This window comes from Drosophila persimilis, unplaced genomic scaffold, assembly GCF_003286085.1.
Source record: "Drosophila persimilis strain 14011-0111.01,24,50 unplaced genomic scaffold, DperRS2 tig00000191-arrow-pilon, whole genome shotgun sequence".
Classification (NCBI taxonomy): Eukaryota; Metazoa; Arthropoda; class Insecta; order Diptera; family Drosophilidae; genus Drosophila; species Drosophila persimilis.
The window spans coordinates 674,055-699,141 of NW_020825298.1; the positions used below are offsets into that span (position 1 = coordinate 674,055).

General features: G+C 46.1%; 3 protein-coding genes across 5 annotated transcripts in view; 1 reads left to right on the plus strand and 2 right to left on the minus strand.

The window, feature by feature from the left end:
* The window catches only part of LOC6595603, a 99,097-nt gene extending 91,092 nt beyond the window's left edge, over positions 1 to 8,005 (plus strand). Inside the window, exons 1-15 of one of the 3 annotated variants that reach the window (XM_002020886.2) lie at positions 1,093 to 1,113; positions 1,276 to 1,460; positions 1,518 to 1,642; positions 1,707 to 1,917; positions 1,971 to 2,103; positions 2,166 to 2,302; positions 2,370 to 2,999; positions 3,062 to 3,263; positions 3,329 to 3,705; positions 3,763 to 4,316; positions 4,378 to 4,677; positions 4,737 to 6,413; positions 6,481 to 7,424; positions 7,501 to 7,879; positions 7,937 to 8,005. In XM_002020886.2, coding sequence (XP_002020922.2) covers positions 1,289 to 1,460; positions 1,518 to 1,642; positions 1,707 to 1,917; positions 1,971 to 2,103; positions 2,166 to 2,302; positions 2,370 to 2,999; positions 3,062 to 3,263; positions 3,329 to 3,705; positions 3,763 to 4,316; positions 4,378 to 4,677; positions 4,737 to 6,413; positions 6,481 to 7,424; positions 7,501 to 7,879; positions 7,937 to 7,990 — 5,895 coding nt within the window. In that variant the 5' untranslated portion in view covers positions 1,093 to 1,113; positions 1,276 to 1,288 and the 3' untranslated portion in view covers positions 7,991 to 8,005. Of the gene's footprint in view, positions 1 to 1,092; positions 1,114 to 1,275; positions 1,461 to 1,517; positions 1,643 to 1,706; positions 1,918 to 1,970; positions 2,104 to 2,165; positions 2,303 to 2,369; positions 3,000 to 3,061; positions 3,264 to 3,328; positions 3,706 to 3,762; positions 4,317 to 4,377; positions 4,678 to 4,736; positions 6,414 to 6,480; positions 7,425 to 7,500; positions 7,880 to 7,936 lie in introns of those variants that run through there. The other 2 variants (XM_026988186.1, XM_026988187.1) reach the window with 2 other exon arrangements.
* A 14-nt stretch (positions 8,006 to 8,019) lies between these two features.
* On the minus strand, positions 8,020 to 8,883 carry LOC6595602 (peptidyl-prolyl cis-trans isomerase, rhodopsin-specific isozyme). Its single transcript, XM_002020885.2, has 2 exons — positions 8,360 to 8,883; positions 8,020 to 8,295 (listed from the first exon to the last, which is right to left on the minus strand). Exons 1-2 carry the CDS (start codon positions 8,864 to 8,866, stop codon positions 8,092 to 8,094), a joined length of 711 nt encoding a protein of 236 aa, XP_002020921.1. The 5' UTR covers positions 8,867 to 8,883; the 3' UTR covers positions 8,020 to 8,091.
* Positions 8,884 to 9,067: 184 nt separating this feature from the next.
* LOC6595572 (serine/threonine-protein phosphatase 1 regulatory subunit 10) lies at positions 9,068 to 14,701 on the minus strand. Its single transcript, XM_026988103.1, has 5 exons — positions 14,487 to 14,701; positions 14,314 to 14,411; positions 13,964 to 14,238; positions 12,561 to 13,868; positions 9,068 to 11,294 (listed from the first exon to the last, which is right to left on the minus strand). The coding sequence occupies exons 1-5, from the start codon at positions 14,487 to 14,489 to the stop codon at positions 9,532 to 9,534; spliced, it is 3,447 nt and encodes a 1,148-aa protein (XP_026843904.1). The 5' UTR covers positions 14,490 to 14,701; the 3' UTR covers positions 9,068 to 9,531.
* Positions 14,702 to 25,087: the final 10,386 nt, after the last annotated feature.

The following is a 25,087-nucleotide window of genomic DNA, read 5'->3' on the forward strand; positions in this document are numbered from 1 at the left end:
CCCTGCCAAACCATGGAAGGATGCTGCAATTTTGGGCCAACCCTTCTCCCGCTCTAACCGCTCCATACCGTCCCAGCGGACATGTGCGGCAGGCGGACAGCGCCGTTATCTGTGTCGCTGTCCGCATCCGTGGAGGAGGTCCGAGGATGCATGTGAAGTGCCGTGATTTATAAGCGTTTTGCCGGCGATAACAGGTCCGAGGACACGCCCACAGCCCACAGGCAAACAATGGAAATGAGAGTGGGAACACATGCAAATCCTCCTCCTCTTTCTTCTCCTAGTCCTTTGATACCCTTCTGTTGCCAACCATTTCTTTCAATTTTCTTTGTACGGCTTTTTGTGGTCGCCTGGCTTTTCCGGCAAATTTTTATCTCAAGTTCGGACCCGTTGACAATAAAAATGGCAATAGGAGAGGCCAACCGCACAACAGTCAGAGCACAGCACAGCATAGGCATCCTGGGGCAGGCCCAGGCCCAGGCCCATATCATTAATTTTGCACAAAAGGACGAAATGTCCTTTGCCAAATGCAGTAGGATAGAGAGCAAGCAGAGCAACGGAGCGAACGGACCAACAAATAAATAAGGCAAGCAGCCGGACTTTGTTGTGCATTGGCAGCTCTGCGGTTGGGATTGCTCTCCGTCTAGATGGAACCCGGAGATGGAGATGGAGATGGAGATGAGGATGGGATTGAGGATGGGAATGGGATTGGAACCAGAGCTGAGGTTGGGTTTTGGGGCTGAGGTCGAAGATGTGGCTGCAACACGTTCGACATTTTGTGGGTCTCACGCTGCGTTGGTCATTGCCAAATTGAAATTGTTTTCCGCCAGCAAACCCTCACCGCACCTCGCACCAGACCGTATCATGCGATGGAAGGACATTCAAAGCGAAAGAAAATGAGACAGAATATAATGTTAGGAAAATGAGATACATACATACATGTATATGGTTGGCTGCTCGGCTTGAGGCACCGCCTCGGCTGGCCGCACGGCTGCGAGGAACTTTAGCATTGAGTATCGGACCCCGACATAAATTATATAGACGGATCCATCCGAGACATTAACCTAGTGGTCAGCCATAGGATCCGAGACGTGAACCATTGGAAAACCTAAAATTGTCAGTGTTGGACAATTAACATTTGAAAACCAATGCGCCAAGGCATTGCCAGACTGCTGGAAATCGTTGTGAAATTGTGGCGCAAATTTGAATTTCACTTTGCATTTAAACTCAAATTATAATATATATTTAAAATATTATATTTTATTTTATTCGAAATAGCACATATTTGACGATGAGTGATACTGAAGTACACCATGTGGCCAATGACGCGCCAGCGCCACGCGTAGATACTGACGATGACAAGGTGCCAGTCAGAACCGAGTCAGAGACAGAGGAATTGCGAATTAGTGCAAGGCGGAATACGCCAAAATCAAAGGGGAACTTCTGCTGCATAGCCAAAGAGTGTAAGCTTGAAGGCCATCTTGAAGACATTCCCCATATACCTCCCTGTTACCCCGCAGACTATAGCGAGTACTCCAACCTGATTGATTCGCTGCACATCATGCCTCGTATTATGATTCACCATCGCCGTTTCAAGGTCAACTCCACCTACGGCCTCACGCTCAACATCAGGAACAATGGACTGGTAGGCTATCACCCATATATTCGAGTCCTCAATCTTCGTCGCTGATCAACCCACACCCATACAGTATCCCCGACTGATCCAAGTAAGCACGGACAGCCCCGTGGACACATCCATCTCGATACCCGAATTGGATCTGCATCGCTACCTGGAAACCGACCAGACGCTAGAGGTGAAGATCTGGATCCGAGCCACCACCTCGCGTGATATCAACCGAAGGCGCCACATTTACGTCGAGTCCTTTCACCCGAACATCATCTTCCAAGTGCCCATCATTGGTATGTCTCCCACTCAGATATCAGTCCCCAGTCTGTACGATGCCCCTCTATAGTGGTGTACAAGCTAGAGGAACCCTCATTATGCGAGTTCTTAACCCTGCCGCGCTGCGTCCCTAACAACAAGTCGTATTACGAGATGATCATCTACAATCCCACAAAAGAACGCATCCGAATGCGCTTCAGAAAGTATGTACTAGTCGTTCAAATCACATCACCGAATCCAATCTGAATGCTGACTCCCATTGTAGCACGAATCGGGGACTGACTTTGAACACTCTGAACAAGGATCTGCTGCCGCCAAAGGACTATATCAAAGTGCTCCTGGTATTCCACGTCCAGAAGCTGCAATCGCTGAAGGGATTCTTCAACATTAAGTTCGGTGTGAGTAGGTATTCGTGACAAGAGATCTGTCGCCGTCGCAGCATTCATACGAGTAATTTCTCCCTTCCTAGGTGCATCCAAAATTATCATTTTCGACTTCACGGCCAAGTCGATGGGCGCTCATTTGAGTGGAGGTAGCGTATCCTTCGGCCTGACCAAGTTCTCCCGCGAGGAGCAACGCACTATAACCGTGTGCAACGAGTCGCCACACGAGGTGAGGGTGTCCTGCAATTTCGACGGAAACCCGAATCTGGCAGAGTCGGCGTCGCAGAGCATTGACTCCCATTTCTCGAACAAACTGATCGATGAGGCCGTCAGCATGCGCAGCGTCCTTCTCTTCGACTTTGAGGAAAATCCCAACATACAGAACGTCAGATACAGCATCTCAGCCGCCAAGCACTTCGGGTTCGTTACGCCGCACTCGATTCCATCCTGGTCGTCGGCGGAAATCGTCGTGAGCTTTAGGCCCTTGTACGACGCCACGGAACCCTTCCCAGACGATGCGGAGCCACCGTACTTCCAGCGCACCCGCCTCACCTTTTGCTTTACCGATTCCGAAGATTGCATCGAGTCGCACTTCCTCGTTGTCTCCGGAGAGATTGACGGCATCGAGGTGGAGGTGTATCCCAAGTTGATTGACTTTCGCAAGATCTATCTAGGGGAGGAGCACTGCTCCCAAATCAAGATCCTTAATGTGGATGGTGAGTCTGAAGACTTTGCCGACCACTTCATCTACATATGTATGTCCTCTGGTTACTTCCAGCTGTGCCCGCCAAGGTGGCCTACAAGGACACTCTCGAGCCGGACATGGGCGGGGTGCGCATGACGCCCATGGAGGGATTTTCTCTGGAGCCCTGCTGCCGGGGCACCTTTAACCTGTCCTTCTACACCACCCATCCCGCCCGTTTCACGATCACGCTGCGCTTTAAGGTAGTGAATGGAGCCCACTACAAGGTCTACCTCAAGTGAGTGATCAGAAAATTTCCGTTAGCACGACCTCCTACCAACAACTCCTCCATCCTGCTTCCAGAGGAACTGGGCAGCATGTCCAGCTGCGCACCTTTCCACAACTCGTAGAATTCGGCAGCATACCCATGGCCGTGCCTCAGAAGCGGTATATGCTGCTCATGAATCCGCTGGCGGTGCCTATTACGCTGCAGGTGAAGGCCAGCGACGATGGGGAGGAGCAGCCGTTGGTGCTGAACATTCGCGACTCCACGGAGATGCTGCCCATCACTGTGCGGGATCCCATCAAGCACTTGCAACGGGCCCACGAGGACATGCGCAACGATTCTCTGGAGTACAACAGCATCAACCTGACGTCAAACACGCCGGATATGCTGTCTATGAAGTCCCTCCACATAAACGAGTCCTTGTACAGCATGGAATTCGAGGAGGAAGTGATGGGTAATACCATCTCTAATGGATACTGATCCACGGATAATTTGATATCTGTTTCCTTAGAGCCCGTTCCAATGTTGGCCAGTCACCTGCTGACGAACCTGAAGAAGCAGAAGATTTTCGACAAGACGGAGACTGACAAGCGGGTGATCCAGGAGGCGCTGCATGGACTCATCAATACCAAGTACTTCTCCATATTCACCAAGCACAACAACTTTATTTTCATGGACTGGAACGCGATACCCAGTGACCCGCGTGAGGTCTACTGCGACAACGAGATTATCTACCTGCGGCCTAACACTGGACGCACCATCACCATCCTGCTGATCCCCAACCAGGTGGGGTACTTCCATCGCGCCCTCAACGTCCGCATCTGCCCCTCAGTTCTGTCCAATTCGGGCTCCAGTGAGGATCATCAAAGCGTGAAGACGCTCATCAAGTCGGATTTTCTGTGCTCCAAGCTATGGTTCGAGTACAACTGCGTGACCCCAGAGATTGAGTGGACCAACATGGTGGACCTCTCGCCTAGGACTGTCTATGCGGGCGAGAAGTACGAGTTTGACATGAGCTTCTATAACAGATCCACCACCGGTGGTTTTCTGCACTTTGATGTCATTGTGAGCATCTATTCATCCATTCTGCGTGTCGATTTGGTTTAACCCACTTCTCCTCCGATAGCCAAACGAGATGAATTTTCGGGATGGAATCTGGAAGTTTTACATTGGCTCTGGTTCTCGCATCTTCGCTAAATGCACGGTCACCTTTCGCTCTCTGGGCAATACCCGGCTTACGGGTCTGGTCAAGATTGTAGGCGCCCCTCGGCCCTACCCCTTTCATCTGATCGCCAACGTCCTGCCCACTGAGATACGCATCTCGCCCACCTATGTGCACCATCGCCTGCAGACCTATGAGCTTCACAAGGTCCACTTCTACATAGACAACTACACGCCCACCAACACTAAGCTAACAATGAATTTGGTAAGGAAAATGTCAGTTATTCTGTTCTTAGCTATCACTTTTGTATGCTCTTTCTATAGAAGGACACCACCGGTCAATATCTGACAACAAGGGGCGGAGTACTGGCCTCGACTGGACAGAGCATGTACACCACGTTGGTGGCGATATTCCCCGATCCAGACCTCTACCAGAACATCCTTTATGTGGACTTGCAGTTTGACCACGTGATGGAGATACCCATCACGTTCCTGGTAGAGGGAGTGCCGCTGTACTTTGAGCCCAACATAAGAGAGGGCTTCGATGCTGGGCTGCTCTACACCGACACCAAGGAAGAGTTCCACGACAAAATCTACAACCACCGCTTCCCTGTGAAGGTGATCAATAAGGGCCTCCGCTCCTACCGCGTCACCATCACCCGCCTGAAGACCTACGCCCAGAAAAATGGACGATTCTCGTCCTGCTCCTCTCAGCCACTGACGGCCCGTTTTGATATAATGCCCAAGCATCTCTACCTACCCCCGGAATGCGTGGAAACCCTTGAGATAATGACTAGCTCCTGCCAGGAGGGCGTGGTTTTCAGCGACTTTCTGCTCCAGGTCACCGACCAAAAATATCCGCAGCGCAAATACACCATCAAGGTCACGGCCAAGGCCACATTCACCGACTGCCAGCTGATCTGGAACCGCAAGCAGATGCTCTTCCAATACCATAGCTGTGAGCCGCTGAGGGAGCGCTCAAACGTACAGACCCCTATTCTGATCAACCAGCATTCGGTTCCCATTGCCGAGGTTAGGCTCCAGGCCACAGGGCCCTTTCGAATCAAGGAGCTCTACGAGGACTCATTCGAAAAGGAGATCCTCATGCCCATCGAGGCGCTGCAGCACAAGGAGATATTTGTCATCCTTAACAGGGCGGCCATGAAGCAGTTGTTCTGCAAGCAGATGGAGGGTCGCATCAGCGTCTGGGCCCTGGGGCGACAATTGAACGCGCTCTCCCTGAAGGTCTCTGTCCAGGCGCCTGACGTACTCATCCTCCAGCCCGAGGTGGTGCTCTTCGACCGTGGCATACCATTCGACAGCAACGTAAGTCTCATCAATCAGGGCTGCCTGCGGGCCGAATTCAAGTGGAAGCGCCTGGAGACGTCCGAGCAGTTCGTGGGAGACATTGATGATCCGGAGGGCATGGTCGCCGACTTCCTCTCGGAAATCCTGCGCATGCTCGAGTACAACTTCAGCTGCGAGGACGAGCCCAACATGACCCTCCGCTACCAGCAGTGCCGCTGCCAATTCAGCCACCACTCGGAGACGGGCGACCTCATCCTGGAGATACTCGATGAGATCGTCAACGACCTGGATCTCAGCCACCGACCCCTTGTATACCCAAAGGAGGAACAGTCTGGAGAAGACACCGCAATGGAGCAGAACAGCACCTCGAGCTTCGTGCGTGACACCATCTACGACCTGCTCAACAGACTCCACGTCGATTCCAGTGACCAGCTTTCTCCCGCCTCCTCGGAGTACTGTTTCGCCGAGCGCTTCATTTACTTCCACGAGAAGCAGGGCGAGGTGGAGGTGCCCGACGTCCAGCCGGACCACCAATGCCTGCTGCACTTGCCCCACATTCGGCGCTCACACGAAATGCGGGCCCTCTTCCAGCTCACGGTTGTGGGCGGACGCAGCCAGTACTTGTCGGTCACTTTGGTCAATCTCGCACAGAAGATCAAGTTCCACAAGGAGAGCGTTTACCTAGGGACTAAGGTAGGCACATGAACAGGCACAGGACACTCCACTCGCCCTCCTTTATCTCATCTTGTCTCCCCTTCAGCCGTGGTACGAGAGTTTCAATGCCGTAGTGCGCGTCACGAACGTGACCAAATACCATCTACAACTGGTGGTCCTGGAGATTCCGCCGGAGAGATCACAGGAGAAGCGTTTCATCGAGGGCTACTGCAAGCTAGTCAGCAGCGATTACATTCACTTGGAACCTCTGGCCAGCGACCAGATTCGGGTCAAAGGTGTCCTCGGCTTCAGCGAGAGCTTCTGCCACACTTTCGGGGTGGTGATCAACGCCAGTGCCTCGAACCACTTTTGTCTGAGGGGCCAAGGGGTGATGCCCATTTTGGAGACGGACTCGAAGCTGAAAGGGGTCCCCCAGGAGCAGCTTGCTATCCTGGAGGAATATCGCCTGTTGCAGCGCATATACTACTATGAGATGTTCAAGAGCATCACCGAGACGGATGGGGAGCTGACCGCAGCCGATGGCGAGGAGGAAGGCATACAGGAGGATGTCATATCCGAAGATTTCAGTCAGCTCTCGGAGAGCGAAGAGGATATGTCCAGTGCGCGACAGCGCTATCACGACACCCAGCTGTTCAAAATGGTCCGGAGCTACGTGCTGGTCAACAACAACCAGGAGCTGCCCCACGCTACCATTCTCAAGCAGATGCTTCTCGGCGAGCGATATCGCAACCGCCTCCGCGACAGCTCCGAGTTGTATGCCAAGCACCAAGAGGTCTACCAGAGCCAGCAAAAACTCCACAAGGCGGCCAGCTACAAGCTGCCGCCGAATGTCAAGCACTTCACCGTCCAACCCATTCCCTGCGAGCAGCAGGGCCACATCCTGGACCTTGGTCATCTCAATCGCAACACCTTGCGCCGCTTCGAACTGCAGCTGCACTTCTTCGGCCCCGGGAAGCTGATAGCCGCCGCCCGCACGGCTGTCCGGATACCCGGTCTCTTTGTCGACTTTAGCATTAGCCCCGAACTGCAGTGAGTATCAAAAGTTGAAGGCGAAATGTAAATCACCATATATTCTATCTTATCTACGCGTCTCGATTCTCATTAGCGCTGATAAGAAATTCTCGTTCTGGTCCGAAAAGTGCACGGCTCTGGAGTACTTCAAGAAGAAATATCGAAACATGCTGGAGCGCCTGATGGATGCCCAGGATCCCAATCTGAAGCACGCCCACTCCTTCGATCTGGACCAACTGCTGAAACATCAGCGGTCACTGTTAGGCAAAGACCGGCACTTAATGGAGGAATACTACAACAGTCTCAATCTCTCGATCTATCCCGACCACAAGCATCACTTTACCCTTGCCAAAGTATACTCAGACAGTCAGATGAACTACTCCGGGGTCGATGTCCGAGTCGTTGGCTACTTCAAGCCAGAGTCGCGTTACTACCAAAAGAATCAATTGGTCGAGGACTACATATACATAGACGTGAGTAAACGTTTCACAAGCAAGCTTCTTTTCTATATCCTATATCCTTCCCTATAGCTTCACATGGGTCCTACCCTTCCTATCCTGCTGAAAGGCTATATCGCCACTTGACTTATTTCTATTCATTGTGGGTGTTAGCGTTGAATATTACGGTTTATATATTGTGTTTATGTGCATTAATAAAGCTCTTCCTTCGTTTTGGGAGGTGGGGTTCAACAGTACATGTTCAGCTGTCGAAAGAAATAGTGAAAGATGAGTAACACGAGAAAGGAGCTTGTCACGGGCAGACCCGCCGCTTTGATCCACCCGAGTATGTTATAGTCGTCTGGATAGAACTCGAACTGCTCGGTGGGAATCTCACCGCAGTTGGAGATGACGACCGGCTGCACGGGAAAGTCATCCGTGTCTGTTTTTACCTGATAGGAAACGAAAAATGTATTATTCAGAGAAAATAGAGGATCAGATTCAGGGGTTACTCACATCTTCTATGGCATAGATTGTGTCCATGCCCTCGAGAACCTTTCCGAAGACCGTGTGTTTACCGTCCAGCCACTTGGCACCAACTGTCGTTACATAAAACTGGCATCCGTTGGTATCTGGTCCCCGGTTCGCCATGCCCAGATACCCGGGACGGTTATGCTCAACTGCCAGGGCCTTGTCCTCATCCTCAAAGTAGTCGCCGTAGATGCTAATGGAGCCGGTACCGTCGCCGTGTAGGATGTCTCCGCCTTGAACCAGAAATCGATCCACCACCCGGTGGAAGCGGGCACCCACGTAGCTGGTACCGTTGATTCCGCGCAGGCAAATATGCCGGAAGTTGGCCACCGTCTTGGGGGCCAGCTTTCCAAACAGGCCGAAGGTGATCCGCCCTATGGGCTGCTTATTATGTTTCACGTCCATGAAGATCCTTGAGGTGACCGTAAAGCTGAGTCCACTGACGGTGGCCAGTAAGCCATAGCAGTAGAGTGCCACATGGATGAGCTTCATAGCGAATAGTGGAGGACTAGACTGGACTGAACGCGCTGATGAAATAGCTTAAACTGAAACAGAATGAATAACAGAATTGTGGGTCGCGGGTGCCGCGAGGAAGCCGCACAAGTTTCAGGTTAAGTGCAACCCCTAGGTGGGACGGGGCGGAAATCGATTTGTTTGGCGGATGGACAGAGCAGACACCAGAAGTGGGAGAAGTTTAAATTCATCATATGACTTGGTCTTTAATAATGTAGACATAGGCTCTTAAAGCTACAATAGTAAGGGGATTCGTAAAATTGGGGCGTACAAAATTCAAAGCGATCGATCTCTCGATAAGTACAAAGTAACAATATCTTGTCCACTACCTAAACTTGTCTTCTGGACTATACAAGTAATGATTAAATAACTTAAGGATATGACCTACATCTACTGACATATACCAGATACATACATATATACAGAGCTATAATAACTAAGGGGCGGGCAGGTACAGGCAGGAGGCCTGACCTGGCTACAGTCTTCAGTGGCTTCAGTGAACGGCTAACGGCTAATGGGGGACATGGCCAGCCTCTATTGTGGAAAATAACGCAGATTATGTGTAAATATGTGTTTCCGTGTGCGTGTGCGTCTGCGTCTGAGATCTATACAACTGAATCTTCCTGGGAAGATTCGGGCAAATTCTACATGCGCTTATTTTGCGGATGCACGTACTTGCAAGACTTGCCCATTTTGCAGTGACCCCGCATGAACTGCTTGCAGATGCCCGTGTTGCCGCCTCTATTGGAGCCAGATCCCGCTGTGCGCCAATTGCCACCGGAGTTCTCCTGGAAGTTATTGCCGCCACTGCGCCAGTTACCGCCGCCTCCATTGTTCTTATTTCGATTATTGTTGTTATTCCGTGGTCCGCCACCATTGGGCATCGGGCCCAGTCCAGGCCCGGGTCCCATTGGACCATTTGGACTGTTGTTCATCATAGGTCCGTTGGGTCCCATTGGACCATTGGGACTGTTGTGCATCATGGGTCCATTGGGTAGCATGCCTGGGCCGGGGCCAGGTCCGATTCCAGGTCCGATTCCAGGTCCCAGTCCAGGTCCTAGTCCAGGTCCTAGTCCTGGTCCGGGTCCGTTCATCATCATCGGATTGAATCCTTGGTTGAATGGTTGAGGGGGGCCAGATGCATAGGGAGGACCTCCGGGACTGCCAAACTGATTTCCCATATAGTTTTGGGGCGGCATTCCTCCCATATTGTTAATATCCATGCCGACCGGTCCCATTTGGTTCTGCCAGATTGGAGCGCCAATTGGTCCGGGAACTGGTCCAGGAACGGGTCCTTGCATCGGCATCTGCTGGTTGGGAGGAAGATTTACTCCGTTGGGCATAAAGTTGTTGGCGAACGGCTGAAAGGGATTGTTGGTCATCATGTTGGGGGGTCCTCCATGACCCGGGCCCATCATGTTGTTCATGCCACCGTCATTGTAGGAAATGTCAGGGCCGCCGGAGTTGCCTCCGACGCCTCCGATGCCACTGGGAGCATAGCCTTTGGGCTCGGGCCACGTGAGGTCGCTGTAGTCGTTGACAGCATCGTGGTTACCGGTGAGGTCATCCATTGGGATGACCGGAATGTCGTGGGCAAAGTGGGGTTCCAGCTCTGCCTCGGCGGCGCTGTCCGGAATCATGTCCGTTGAGAAGTAGAGCGCTCGTAACGTTGTCGCCTCGCGTTCGGCCTGAACCTGGCGCTGTTTGGATAGGTTGCCGTTGGGGTGATCCGGCACGTTGTCCACCTCAATGAGGGGGCGCCACTCCATTTGCGGCTGCATAGAGTCATCGAAGCCTCGCCGGGAAATGTTCAAGGCGTCGCGCTCGCTGTACCGCTCCAGGTTCTTCATTTCGGTGAACGTCTGCTTGGTAACGTTAACTCGCTCGGATAGATCCACCTCGAAGAAGCGGATTTGGGTGAGCTTGTCCTCCGGCTGCCAAGTTAGCTTCTTTTTGGGGCCCTTGCGACGATGCAGCATCAGAACGCCGGGTGGGCCATCAGGTCCGCATCCTGGTCCCGGCTTTTTAGGCTCCTCGGGCACGTCTTCGGCGCCATCAGAGCCGGCCTCACCAGCGTCGACGCTCTCACCGCCCGCCTTCTCCTTCTGCACCTTCTGCTCAATGTCCTCTTTAACCCGCTTCAATGGTATATCATCGTCATCCGCATCAACGGACCCATTGGGTGAACTTGAGCGACACTCATCGTTCTCCTTGGTGCTGTCGTCCGACTTTTCGTCTCCCTTCGACTCGTCCAGGGTGTCCTGGTAGAACTTCAGCGGAGCCAATGGCGCATCCTTGTCCGTAGGCGAGTTGGCCGACTGTGTCCGCTTGCGCTTTACCACCTTTTTGGGTTCGATGGATGCTGCCAGGGCATCCGAGAAGAGATTCGTCTCCACCAACGTACAAACTGTAAGCAAAAAGTCGAAACAGATCGTAAGTAAGAAATCATAGAAGGGATTTTTTAATGAGATATATTATATTATGATTATTTATACAGATCTGTACAATTGGTGGCTTTTGCTTTTCCCCCTGTTTGCTCTTTTAATATAACCCTATGGACGCTATGGATACCCTACTCAATAAAGTATTATATAAAATGATCACAGACGTCGGGTCTGGAATAACGCATCGGTACACTGCTTGTGGTTGTGTGAATGTGTGAGCAGGCATTCAGGCAGGCTGGCTCCTTATCCGTCGAATCGACAGAGGAAATAGAGATAAAGCCAAGGCCGAAGCCCCTGCGCAGGTGACGCACTACAGTGATCGGGGTGTGGGTGGAACACTGGCAAGCGTCTTCTCAGTTCTCAGATATTGGTAGCACCAGGGAGATGGGAATCACACCCGACACACACACACTCGCACCAAATGCTGATGATCTTGAAGATCAGACCCCACGACAAACAGCTTGGTGGCAGTCTGCTGATCGATCTGACGAGTGTGCGCTTCTCTACCGTGGGTACCAAAACCAAAACAAGAACCGCCAGCTCAAGTTAACATTGTCTTGGGTTTTATTTTCGTTCAATGCATTTTTTATTCAATAGAAAAAGTAAATTTTTCTAATGGAAAATCGTTTTTATTTGTATGTGGGCTGGCAAGTGAATCTACATACCTTAAAAGCTTAACCTAAAGCAGTAACGAGTACGTTTAAAGAGATTTATATACTTAACACCAGGCAGACACTTGGCACCAGGCCCAGTCTTCGTCTTGTACTGATGCGCATGCGCAGTGACACCGCAGAAGCGACACCGTCGCTGTCGTCCGGACAGGGCAATCATCCGCAAATCCGCACATCCAACATACACTTTCTTCTAATATTCATATCATTCCAAAACTGGATATCAGTTGCTTAGCCACAAGCCATGACTCCAAAGGAATCGAGTAGATAGCCGATTGATTGTGTAATTGAAATGCACGGCCCCCATATTTTCTGGTTTTTTGTATCTTCTGTTTGAGAAGCCTGAATTTAGTCCAATTGTCGTGAAACTGCCCCCCAGCTAGAATTAAACACCTTCAATCGGGAATAGATCAACAAATAATACAGAAAACACGGTTTTCTGATAACTGAATCGACAAAAAAAAAAATGTAGCAAAAACCACCAATATACGACGACCTGTGAATAAACGCTGAGAGAAAAGGGGATTAGTAAGGAAGTTTGGAATAGGAGATGCTTACTCTTTTTGGGAGCGATCAGCTTGGCCGCTCCTGGTCGCTCCACGTGGCCGGTTACATTGCTCATGTCGATCTTGGGCTTCTTCTCCGTCGGCGAGTCTCGGGGCGGTGGCGAGGGCCTCTTTACAGTGGACGACAGCAGGGCTGATGGTGTCGGGACGATGGATGTGGGCTTCTTCAGTCCCTTTCGAGAGGGAGGAGGCGGCGCCTCTTCTGTAAGTCCGTGCGATCTGAATTTGGACTGATACGTCTTAACAGTGGCCGCCTTGTCAGTGTCGCGTCTGATTTCTATGGATATCGATGCCTTTCGGGACATGATAGGTATCGATCTGGGCTTTTGAGTCTCGCTCTCAGCCTTTTCCTTCTTTTCTACAGTACCCGTGGCCGGTGAATGAGCCGGGGATAGAGTTGGCGCTGGTGGAGGCATCAGCTTGTTGTCTTTCTCTTGCTTCGTTGCCGTCGACGAGGACTTATCCTTCTCCTTATCGCGGTTACGATCTTTGGACGAGCTCGAGCTCGAGGAGGAGGAACTCGACGACGACGACGATGAAGAGGACTTTGACTTGTGCTTATTCGAAGAGGACGACGAGGATGAACTACTACGCTCCTTATCTTTACTGGAGCTAGAACCAGAGCTAGAGCGAGACTTGTCCTTGTCACGGTGTTTGTCGCTGGAACTCGAACTGCGATGGGACGAAGAGGACGACGAGCTCTTTGACGAGCTCTTCGATGATGAGGACGACGACGACTTATGGCTAGATGAGGACGACCTGTGACTGGACGAAGACTTTCTATCCTTCTCACGATCTTTCTCAGACCGTTTACTCTTGTCTCGGGCGCTCTTATGCTTCTTATTATCAACCTCCTCCCCGGATTTAACCTCTGCTGAACAACTATCATCTAAACTTGATTTTTTCGAATTCTGGAGACTGGCACTTGTCTCAGGACTTTTGCTGCTCTTAACACCAGCCTCAGATGGCTGCGTGGAACCATCATCGTCAACATTATTCATATCATCTGTGTCCAAATGCTCGACTGACTTCCATTTTATGGTTATGCTGTTGTGGTTGTTGCTATTTTGGGCCGAGGCAATGGTGTAGTTCATGGTCACCGGCGTTCCCGCACTATCCGTGCTGTCCGACGACGAGGCAGAGTCCACCGTACCACCAGTGGCCGGATCCGTCACTGTGGCCGCTGTAACCCCAATCTGGGGCGGAATGGCAGGCACCGCCGCTGCAGGTGCACCACTCGTGTTCTCAGTCACAATCTTCAGCCATTGTTCGACTAGCCGCTTGGCTAGAATGCGAACACCTGGAAAGTTGACCGAAACAGTAATAAGTAATCCCTTCCAGGTACGAGCAGAGCACAGGTATATCGAGACGGGGATCAATAGACTCTTTACTTACCTTCGTTGCCGCCATCCTTGCACAGAGCCTTGACCAAAATGGGTGCTGAATTTATCTTCAATCTATTCACATCTACTGGGGAAAGCAGCAGTAATTCTAGGATCTCCTGCACCAGGGGCCAGTTCATAGCTCGGATGGAGTCATTCAGCCAATTGTAAACCAAAGTCCATCCGTTCGAGGCCATGAAATCCCCCAGAAGCTCCGTCTTAGTCGACTTCAAAATTTGTACATAAACGCACTTGGAAACCAACTTCTTTGAATATTTCTGCATGAGTCTGCGAAAATTGGGAAACATAATTTATTAGATTGACGCTAGAGGGCGCTTCGACTTCGACGCGCTCTCAACTTACCCTGCTATGCGCTTCACTTCCAGAGCGCTCAAAATGCCACCATTGTTGTCTAGGAGCACCCGTAGGCACTTCAATAACTGTAATGGTACTATTCGCGGCTTCAAATACAAAAAGAAATTAAATCAAAAAAAGTTAGTAACTGGGCGGATTCCATCACTCAGCCGAAAACTCACCATTTTTCTCTCTATAGTATACAAAAATACGAAAAGGGTGGCAGCACTGTACCACAGCAACAGCTCTATTGCCGTCTCTTTCACACGCGTGCAGATTCGATCATGCGTGCGAGAACCAACGTTTTTGTGGGCGTGTGCGTGACTAATGCATACAATTTGTCCAAAGATTACGTAATTCCATTTAAAAACAGCTCTTAAGGCCTTGTGTGGTATATCTAGAATAGTAAAAACACCATACTGAGTACAAACTTGTATACTTGAAGATCGTAAAATTCCACTTTCAAAACTATATACATATTCCTCCTTTAGAGGCCACCAAATGCCAGTGCGTGAAATCAATATTTCAGGAGAATACCTATTTCGACTTCCTATTTAGTATTGGGACTAAGATAAATCTTCTCTGCAATTTTCAATCTGTTTGCATATGAGCTACGACGAAAAAGAAAAACGTGTTTCGCGTTTATACAGAGTTGCGCTTATCGAATGATAGCAATCGATAATTGGCCAACACAACCCTGCACTCTAAGACTAACAACTCGGTTTTTTCTATATCTTAGGAACAAAAAATTATGAACATGTAAAATGTTTTTAATGCACGAATGTTTCTCGAGTTGAATTTCCTGCAACTAACTTTGACGTTCGATCAAAAGGTATACGGGAAATCTACTATCTCTCACCAGACTACTTTCTCATAGACAAGTTGGCAGCACCTTGCCACGACACAAAGACGTTCAATGACGCCATATTGATTTTCACGATTTTCTTTTCACACTGCGCAATTAAAACGCAACCAAATGAAATCCAACATATATGCGTTTTTATAGCAAAATGATTACAATATTAGCCACTCCGTTATTCTGTTTTTCTGCAACAATTAGCAAATTGCCATGCGTATATCAGATATCAGTTTTATAAAAGTTTCGTATGAACAACACGTCCACGCCCCAAATAGTTATGACTTGGCGACTTTCTCCGCAGACACTTCAGTAGTTTTATTTAAGCCTACCAGAAAATAAATAAGATTTTATATCGTCCTTACAGTTTTCGCTCAGATTATTTAGTTTTTTCGACGAAATTAGCGGAAGAAAAAACTCCAGCCGTGCGCTATGTGTGTGTATACAGAACAGTGTGACCGCGGACTTATCAATGGCATACGACCCTCAGAAATATACCGAAATATACCGTGTCATTTAAAAAATATACCGTAAACATACTGACGAATTCAAATTCTATTTTACATTTTCCTATTTTGATATTCTGTGGAATATTATTAGCTTGATGGAACATTTAGCCATGCCCACATAATTTTATCCGATTAATCAATCAATTTGCCACTTGACCGGTTTATTTTAAATACTTTCTTTAACTGCATTTTGCGTAAAAAAGGTTTTAGCGAAATGGTCAAACAAAAATGTTTTTGGCGAAATAGGTCAAAACAAAAAAACGAAAGAGGATAGTTGTTCATATTGCTCAATTTAGAGATTCCGTTGAATAATTCTGTCTAACGAAAACTTTTAGTTCTGCCCACATAATTTTAGTCCGTTGATGAATAAATTTTCTTCAAGATTGGCTAGTTTTTAGTCCTTGCTTTTATTGTATTTTGGCTAAAACAAAGCTTAAACCAAATAGTTAAAAAAAAAAAAAAAAACAGTCGCAATGTTGTTGCTGGTATTTGAAGACATGATGCGTTTATATGCCTTTTTATACCCTATTATTATCTTGTATTTATATATCCTTGTATATCCTTATACCTATTCTTGGTCTCTATGGAAAGACGATGAGCTGCAAAATATCGTTGAAATAGGTTTAAAGCAGAGACAAAATTGTTTTTGCATTAATTGGAGCCTGGGATGACAAACATAACAAAAATCACAAACAATAAAAATCAGAAATAATCATTATTCAATAAAAAACAAAAATAATAATTATTCATTAAAAATCAAGAATAATAATTATGATAAGAATTATGCAATAAAAATCAAAATTTATAATTATTTAATAAAAATCAAGAATAATAATTATTCAATATAAATCAAAATTAATAATTATTCATTATAAATCAAGAATAATAATTAGAATAATAATTAATCAATAAAAATCAATAATAATAAGTATTTAATAAAAATCAAGAATAATAATTATTCAATAAAAATCAAAAATAATAATAATTCAATAAAAATCAAGAATAATAAATTTAATACGAATTATACAATAAAAATCAAAAATAATAATTATATAATTCCGACGAATTCCTCAATTTTGATCTTCCATCGAATATAATAGACTATATAGACCATTTAGCCATGCCCACATATTTTTATAAGATTGATGAATCAATTTTTTACTTAACTGGCTTAGTTTAAACACTTGCTTTTATTGGATTTCTATATAACGTTGAAAATTACATTTAATAGATTGCTGAAATCGACAAAACATACCATTATATACCGATATACCGTAAATATACCGTCGGTTCAATTTTGACCTCAAACAATACCGAAAAGCCCCTTTACATAGTTCAACTACTTCAGCTAAATGGCTGAAAACTCTTCTTGTAGATTCATGCCATCTTTCATCTGAACTTAAAAATAAAAAAGCTAACTTTCACCTGAACTGCGCTAAAATGATTAAATTTCATTCATTATTTTTGGTGAAAAATTGAAATAGCCCCTTGGCTTATAATCGTTACCCGTCAAGGATTGGAAACCATATTTCTCAATTTGGATGTTCCCTCGAATATTACTAGCTAGATAGCACATTTAGCCATGCCCACATAATTTTAAACAAACAATAAACCTATTTTCTAACTAGTTTATTTTATCTCTTTATTGTTTAAGGTTTAAACAAAAAGGTCAACAAAAATAGTGGCAACGTAAGTGAGTATGAAATGTTGTAACATAAATGAGTATAGAATGTGACGTATGTATGTATGTATTCTTGCGATCGGGAGGGTCCTGGCAATCGACTGCCATCGGAAAAAGGGACATCCATTTTTTCACGATTTTCGCAAAAAATTATGATGGTTACATCATTAAAATTGCCAAAAATCGGCCTCATTTTCATAGTCGAGATTTTGATGCTGTTCGACAGTCTGGACCCTCACGATCCTGGGAGAGTTGGTCCTTTAACAATCGTCCCATAAATAGTCGAGATATAGCCTTTTGAAGATTTATATTTTGCATTTCATCATAGTACTGGGTTCTTCTGCTCACTATATCTCTGCCATACGGCAGCCGATCGGAGTGCGGCATGTCTTTTCGAGATCGGGAGGGTCCTGCCAATCGACTGTCATCGGAAAAAGGGACATCCATTTTTTCACGATTTTCGCAAAAAATTATGATGGTTACATCATTAAAATTGCCAAAAATCGGTATCATTTTCATAGGCGAGATTTTGATGCCGTTCGACAGTCTGGACCCTCACTATCTTGGAAGAGTTGGTCCTTCACCGATCGGCCCATAAATATCCCAGATATAGAATTTCGAACATTTAGATTTTGCATTTTATTAGAATACCGGTTTTTTCTTCACGCTATATCTCTGCTATACGGCAGCCGATCGGAGTGCGGCATGTCTTTTCGTGACTGGGAGGGTCCTGCCAATCGACTGTCATCGGAAAAAGGGACATCCATTTTTTCACGATTTTCGCAAAAAATCATGATGGTTACATCATTAAAATTGCCAAAAATCGGCCTCATTTTCATAGTCGAGATTTTGATGCTGTTCGACAGTCTGGACTCTCACGATCCTGGGAGAGTTGGTCCTTTAACAATCGTCCCATAAATAGTCGAGATATAGCCTTTTGAAGATTTATATTTTGCATTTCATCATAGTACTGGGTTCTTCTGCTCACTATATCTCTGCTATACGGCAGCCGATCGGAGTGCGGCATGTCTTTTCGTGACAGGGAGGGTCCTGGCAATCGACTGTCATCGGAAACAGAGACATTTATTTTTTCACGATTTTCGCAAAAAATCATGATGGTTACATCATTAAAATTGCCAAAAATCGGCCTCATTTTCATAGTCGAGATTTTGATGCTGTTCGACAGTCTGGACTCTCACGATCCTGGGAGAGTTGGTCCTTTAACAATCGTCCCATAAATAGTCGAGATATAGCCTTTTGAAGATTTATATTTTGCATTTCATCATAGTACTGGGTTCTTCTGCTCACTATATCTCTGCTATACGGCAGCCGATCGGAGTGCGGCATGTCTTTTCGTGACTGGGAGGGTCCTGGCAATCGACTGCCATCGGAAACAGAGACATTTATTTTTTCACGATTTTCGCAAAAAATCATGATGGTTACATCATTAAAATTGCCAAAAATCGGCCTCATTTTCATAGTCGAGATTTTGATGCTGTTCGATAGTCTGGACCCTCACGATCCTGGGAGAGTTGGTCCTTCAACAATCGTCCCATAAATAGTCGAGATATAGCCTTTTGAAGATTTAGATTTTGCATTTCATTAGAGTACTGGTTTTTTCTGAACGCTATATCTCTGCTATACGGCAGCCGATCGGAGTGCGGCATGTCTTTTCGAGATCGGGAGGGTCCTGCCAATCGACTGTCATCGGAAAAAGGGACATCCATTTTTTCACGATTTTCGCAAAAAATTATGATGGTTACATCATTAAAATTGCCAAAAATCGGCCTCATTTTCATAGTCGAGATTTTGATGCTGTTCGATAGTCTGGACCCTCACGATCCTGGGAGAGTTGGTCCTTTAACAATCGTCCCATAAATAGTCGAGATATAGCCTTTTGAAGATTTAGATTTTGCATTTCATTAGAGTACTGGTTTTTTCTGAACGCTATATCTCTGCTATACGGCAGCCGATCGGAGTGCGGCATGTCTTTTCGTGACTGGGAGGGTCCTGGCAATCGACTGTCATCGGAAACAGAGACATTTATTTTTTCACGATTTTCGCAAAAAATCATGATGGTTACATCATTAAAATTGCCAAAAATCGGCCTCATTTTCATAGTCGAGATTTTGATGCTGTTCGATAGTCTGGACCCTCACGATCCTGGGAGAGTTGGTCCTTTAACAATCGTCCCATAAATAGCCGAGATATAGCCTTTTGAAGATTTAGATTTTGCATTTCATTAGAGTACTGGTTTTTTCTGAACGCTATATCTCTGCTATACGGCAGCCGATCGGAGTGCGGCATGTCTTTTCGTGACTGGGAGGGTCCTGGCAATCGACTGTCATCGGAAACAGAGACATTTATTTTTTCACGATTTTCGCAAAAAATCATGATGGTTACATCATTAAAATTGCCAAAAATCGGCCTCATTTTCATAGTCGAGATTTTGATGCTGTTCGATAGTCTGGACCCTCACGATCCTGGGAGAGTTGGTCCTTTAACAATCGTCCCATAAATAGTCGAGATATAGCCTTTTGAAGATTTAGATTTTGCATTTCATTAGAGTACTGGTTTTTTCTGAACGCTATATCTCTGCTATACGGCAGCCGATCGGAGTGCGGCATGTCTTTTCGAGATCGGGAGGGTCCTGCCAATCGACTGTCATCGGAAAAAGGGACATCCATTTTTTCACGATTTTCGCAAAAAATTATGATGGTTACATCATTAAAATTGCCAAAAATCGGCCTCATTTTCATAGTCGAGATTTTGATGCTGTTCGATAGTCTGGACCCTCACGATCCTGGGAGAGTTGGTCCTTTAACAATCGTCCCATAAATAGTCGAGATATAGCCTTTTGAAGATTTAGATTTTGCATTTCATTAGAGTACTGGTTTTTTCTGAACGCTATATCTCTGCTATACGGCAGCCGATCGGAGTGCGGCATGTCTTTTAGTGACTGGGAGGGTCCTGGCAATCGACTGTCATCGGAAACAGAGACATTTATTTTTTCACGATTTTCGCAAAAAATCATGATGGTTACATCATTAAAATTGCCAAAAATCGGTCTCATTTTCATAGGCGAGATTTTGATGCCGTTCGACAGTCTGGACCCTCACTATCTTGGAAGAGTTGGTCCTTCACCGATCGGCCCATAAATATCCCAGATATAGAATTTCGAACATTTAGATTTTGCATTTTATTAGAATACCGGTTTTTTCTTCACGCTATATCTCTGCTATACGGCAGCCGATCGGAGTGCGGCATGTCTTTTCGTGACTGGGAGGGTCCTGGCAATCGACTGTCATCGGAAACAGAGACATTTATTTTTTCACGATTTTCGCAAAAAATCATGATACATCATTAAAATTGCCAAAAATCGGCCTCATTTTCATAGTCGAGATTTTGATGCTGTTCGATAGACTCGACCCTCACGATCCTGGGAGAGTTGGTCCTTTAACAATCGTCCCATAAATAGTCGAGATATAGCCTTTTGAAGATTTAGATTTTGCATTTCATTAGAGTACTGGTTTTTTCTGAACGCTATATCTCTGCTATACGGCAGCCGATCGGAGTGCGGCATGTCTTTTCGTGACTGGGAGGGTCCTGGCAATCGACTGTCATCGGAAACAGAGACATTTATTTTTTCACGATTTTCGCAAAAAATCATGATGATTACATCATTAAAATTGCCAAAAATCGGCCTCATTTTCATAGTCGAGATTTTGATGCTGTTCGATAGTCTGGACCCTCACGATCCTGGGAGAGTTGGTCCTTTAACAATCGTCCCATAAATAGTCGAGATATAGCCTTTTGAAGATTTAGATTTTGCATTTCATTAGAGTACTGGTTTTTTCTGAACGCTATATCTCTGCTATACGGCAGCCGATCGGAGTGCGGCATGTCTTTTCGTGACTGGGAGGGTCCTGCCAATCGACTGTCATCGGAAAAAGGGACATCCATTTTTTCACGATTTTCGCAAAAAATTATGATGGTTACATCATTAAAATTGCCAAAAATCGGTATCATTTTCATAGTCGAGATTTTGATGCTGTTCGACAGTCTGGACCCTCACTATCTTGGAAGAGTTGGTCCTTCACCGATCGGCCCATAAATATCCCAGATATAGAATTTCGAACATTTAGATTTTGCATTTTATTAGAATACCGGTTTTTTCTTCACGCTATATCTCTGCTATACGGCAGCCGATCGGAGTGCGGCATGTCTTTTCGTGACTGGGAGGGTCCTGGCAATCGACTGTCATCGGAAACAGAGACATTTATTTTTTCACGATTTTCGCAAAAAATCATGATGGTTACATCATTAAAATTGCCAAAAATCGGCCTCATTTTCATAGTCGAGATTTTGATGCTGTTCGATAGTCTCGACTCTCACGATCCTGGGAGAGTTGGTCCTTTAACAATCGTCCCATAAATAGTCGAGATATAGCCTTTTGAAGATTTATATTTTGCATTTCATCATAGTACTGGGTTCTTCTGCTCACTATATCTCTGCTATACGGCAGCCGATCGGAGTGCGGCATGTCTTTTCGTGACTGGGAGGGTCCTGGCAATCGACTGTCATCGGAAACAGAGACATTTATTTTTTCACGATTTTCGCAAAAAATCATGATGGTTACATCATTAAAATTGCCAAAAATCGGTCTCATTTTCATAGGCGAGATTTTGATGCCGTTCGACAGTCTGGACCCTCACTATCTTGGAAGAGTTGGTCCTTCACCGATCGGCCCATAAATATCCCAGATATAGAATTTCGAACATTTAGATTTTGCATTTTATTAGAATACCGGTTTTTTCTTCACGCTATATCTCTGCTATACGGCAGCCGATCGGAGTGCGGCATGTCTTTTCGTGACTGGGAGGGTCCTGGCAATCGACTGTCATCGGAAACAGAGACATTTATTTTTTCACGATTTTCGCAAAAAATCATGATGGTTACATCATTAAAATTGCCAAAAATCGGCCTCATTTTCATAGTCGAGATTTTGATGCTGTTCGATAGTCTCGACTCTCACGATCCTGGGAGAGTTGGTCCTTTAACAATCGTCCCATAAATAGTCGAGATATAGCCTTTTGAAGATTTAGATTTTGCATTTCATTAGAGTACTGGTTTTTTCTGAACGCTATATCTCTGCTATACGGCAGCCGATCGGAGTGCGGCATGTCTTTTAGTGACTGGGAGGGTCCTGGCAATCGACTGTCATCGGAAACAGAGACATTTATTTTTTCACGATTTTCGCAAAAAATCATGATGGTTACATCATTAAAATTGCCAAAAATCGGTCTCATTTTCATAGGCGAGATTTTGATGCCGTTCGACAGTCTGGACCCTCACTATCTTGGAAGAGTTGGTCCTTCACCGATCGGCCCATAAATATCCCAGATATAGAATTTCGAACATTTAGATTTTGCATTTTATTAGAATACCGGTTTTTTCTTCACGCTATATCTCTGCTATACGGCAGCCGATCGGAGTGCGGCATGTCTTTTCGTGACTGGGAGGGTCCTGGCAATCGACTGTCATCGGAAACAGAGACATTTATTTTTTCACGATTTTCGCAAAAAATCATGATACATCATTAAAATTGCCAAAAATCGGCCTCATTTTCATAGTCGAGATTTTGATGCTGTTCGATAGTCTGGACCCTCACGATCCTGGGAGAGTTGGTCCTTTAACAATCGTCCCATAAATAGCCGAGATATAGCCTTTTGAAGATTTAGATTTTGCATTTCATTAGAGTACTGGTTTTTGCTGAACGCTATATCTCTGCTATACGGCAGCCGATCGGAGTGCGGCATGTCTTTTCGTGACTGGGAGGGTCCTGGCAATCGACTGTCATCGGAAACAGAGACATTTATTTTTTCACGATTTTCGCAAAAAATCATGATGGTTACATCATTAAAATTGCCAAAAATCTGCCTCATTTTCATAGTCGAGATTTTGATGCTGTTCGATAGTCTGGACCCTCACGATCCTGATAGAGTTGGTCCTTTAACAATCGTCCCATAAATAGTCGAGATATAGCCTTTTGAAGATTTATATTTTGCATTTTATCATAGTACTGGGTTCTTCTGCTCACTATATCTCTGCCATACGGCAGCCGATCGGAGTGCGGCATGTCGTTTCGAGATCGGGAGGGTCCTGCCAATCGACTGCCATCGGAAAAAGGGACATCCATTTTTTCACGATTTTCGCAAAAAATCATCATTAAATATGCCAAAAATTGGCCTCATTTTCATAGTCGACAGTCTGGAGAGTTGGTCCTTCACCGATCTGGTCCTATTTATCTGAGATATAGCCTTCCGAATATTTGCATATCATTAAAGGAGTGTTACTTTATAAAACTCTTCCTTTCTATTTAGCAGGTCGCACCCTCGGGTTGCTAGGAGTAACACTTGCGTTCCCGCGGTCACCGATGCGCTTGTTTACCAGGGGCATGATTCGGGACATGATTCTTGTCTCGCGAGGCTGTGGTCTTTTGTCCGACAATTTGGTCCGGCCACTGCCAAGGCCCTCTTCCTTGCCTTCCACGCTGTTTTCTTCGTCTTTCCAGTTCGCTCACTGTCGGTACCTCCTCCACGGGTGATTCCGCCGTAACTTCTCGTCCTCTGTGACAGCCACTGGCTGGCCTGTCGTGATGATGCTGCTGTGTAGCTGGCCTGACAATGTGGCGCCCGGTCCGCTGCAGCAGTGACCAGTGATCGACGGCGGAGTTGTTGGTTTACGCCAACGGGAAATAATGTCAGCCACCCCCCATTCATAAACCGCCGGATCAAACGCTGGGCTTCAGCTTCACGACGTGTAAGCGAATCCGTATATAATTTTGGACACATTTTTAATTTTATCTTCCTTCACACAGGACTTACATATGTACCCTACGCTTTGCCAAAAACCATGTCGTATCTGATTTGCCCCAGCCAGACGGTCCCATCCAAGCATGAGCGAGGCGTTTTCGAGTCAGACCGAGTCTTATCCCAGCCAGACAGAATCGTATCTCAGTAGGACAGAAGCGCACCCATTGCAAGATTCACACCTAACCAGCCATCGTCATCGTTCAACCTGGCCATCGACAACAAGGACTTTGACTATGGCAACCAAGGGAGGGGCTATGAGGTCTACTAGATGCTAGATACACGCATCCATTCATTTAGATAGTAACTAAAACTGTTTTGCACTTGTTTATTTATTTATACTAAGCTAAGTTTTGATGAATAAAACTATTGAAAAATTATCCTTGCTGTATCCTTAATCCGGGAAACTATCCCGATTACAAAAAGGCGTGGCACGCCGAAATCGATTCACAAACAGTGGAGAAAACTAAATATTTTTAATTGGGGGAAAATGTCCTTGATCCTTGATAAGGACTAGCAAATCTGAAACATTTTTCCAATCACAGGAAGCCAATGCACGCCCAGATCGGTCCACAAATAGCCGAGAAAACTAAATATGTATGACTGGGGTTTTTGGAGTCCTTATCAAAGGATCAGGGACATATATCTGATCAAGGGAAGCCATGGCACGCCTCGATCGGGCCACAAATAAAGGAGAAAACAAGATGTTTAGGTCTGGGGACAATATCCTTGATCCTTGGTCCTTGATAAGGACTGCATTAGATCAAGGGTGCTGTTCCAAACACAAGAAGATGACGCATGTCCCGATCGGACCACAAAAAGTCGGGAAAACTAAATATGTATGGTTGGGGCGGTTGATGTCCTT

Bases quoted from the DNA above. Each gene is read 5' to 3' on its own strand.
- LOC6595602 (XM_002020885.2), bottom strand. From the start codon at position 8,866: ATGAAGCTCATCCATGTGGCACTCTACTGCTATGGCTTACTGGCCACC. The intron at 8,296-8,359 runs GTGAGTAACCCC...GTTTCCTATCAG, and splicing joins CAATCTATGCCATAGAAGAT to GTAAAAACAGACACGGATGA.
- LOC6595572 (XM_026988103.1), bottom strand. The intron at 13,869-13,963 runs GTAAGTAAAGAG...TCAACTTTCCAG, and splicing joins CAAGGATGGCGGCAACGAAG to GTGTTCGCATTCTAGCCAAG. The intron at 11,295-12,560 runs GTAAGCATCTCC...TTTTGCTTACAG, and splicing joins GCTGATCGCTCCCAAAAAGA to TTTGTACGTTGGTGGAGACG.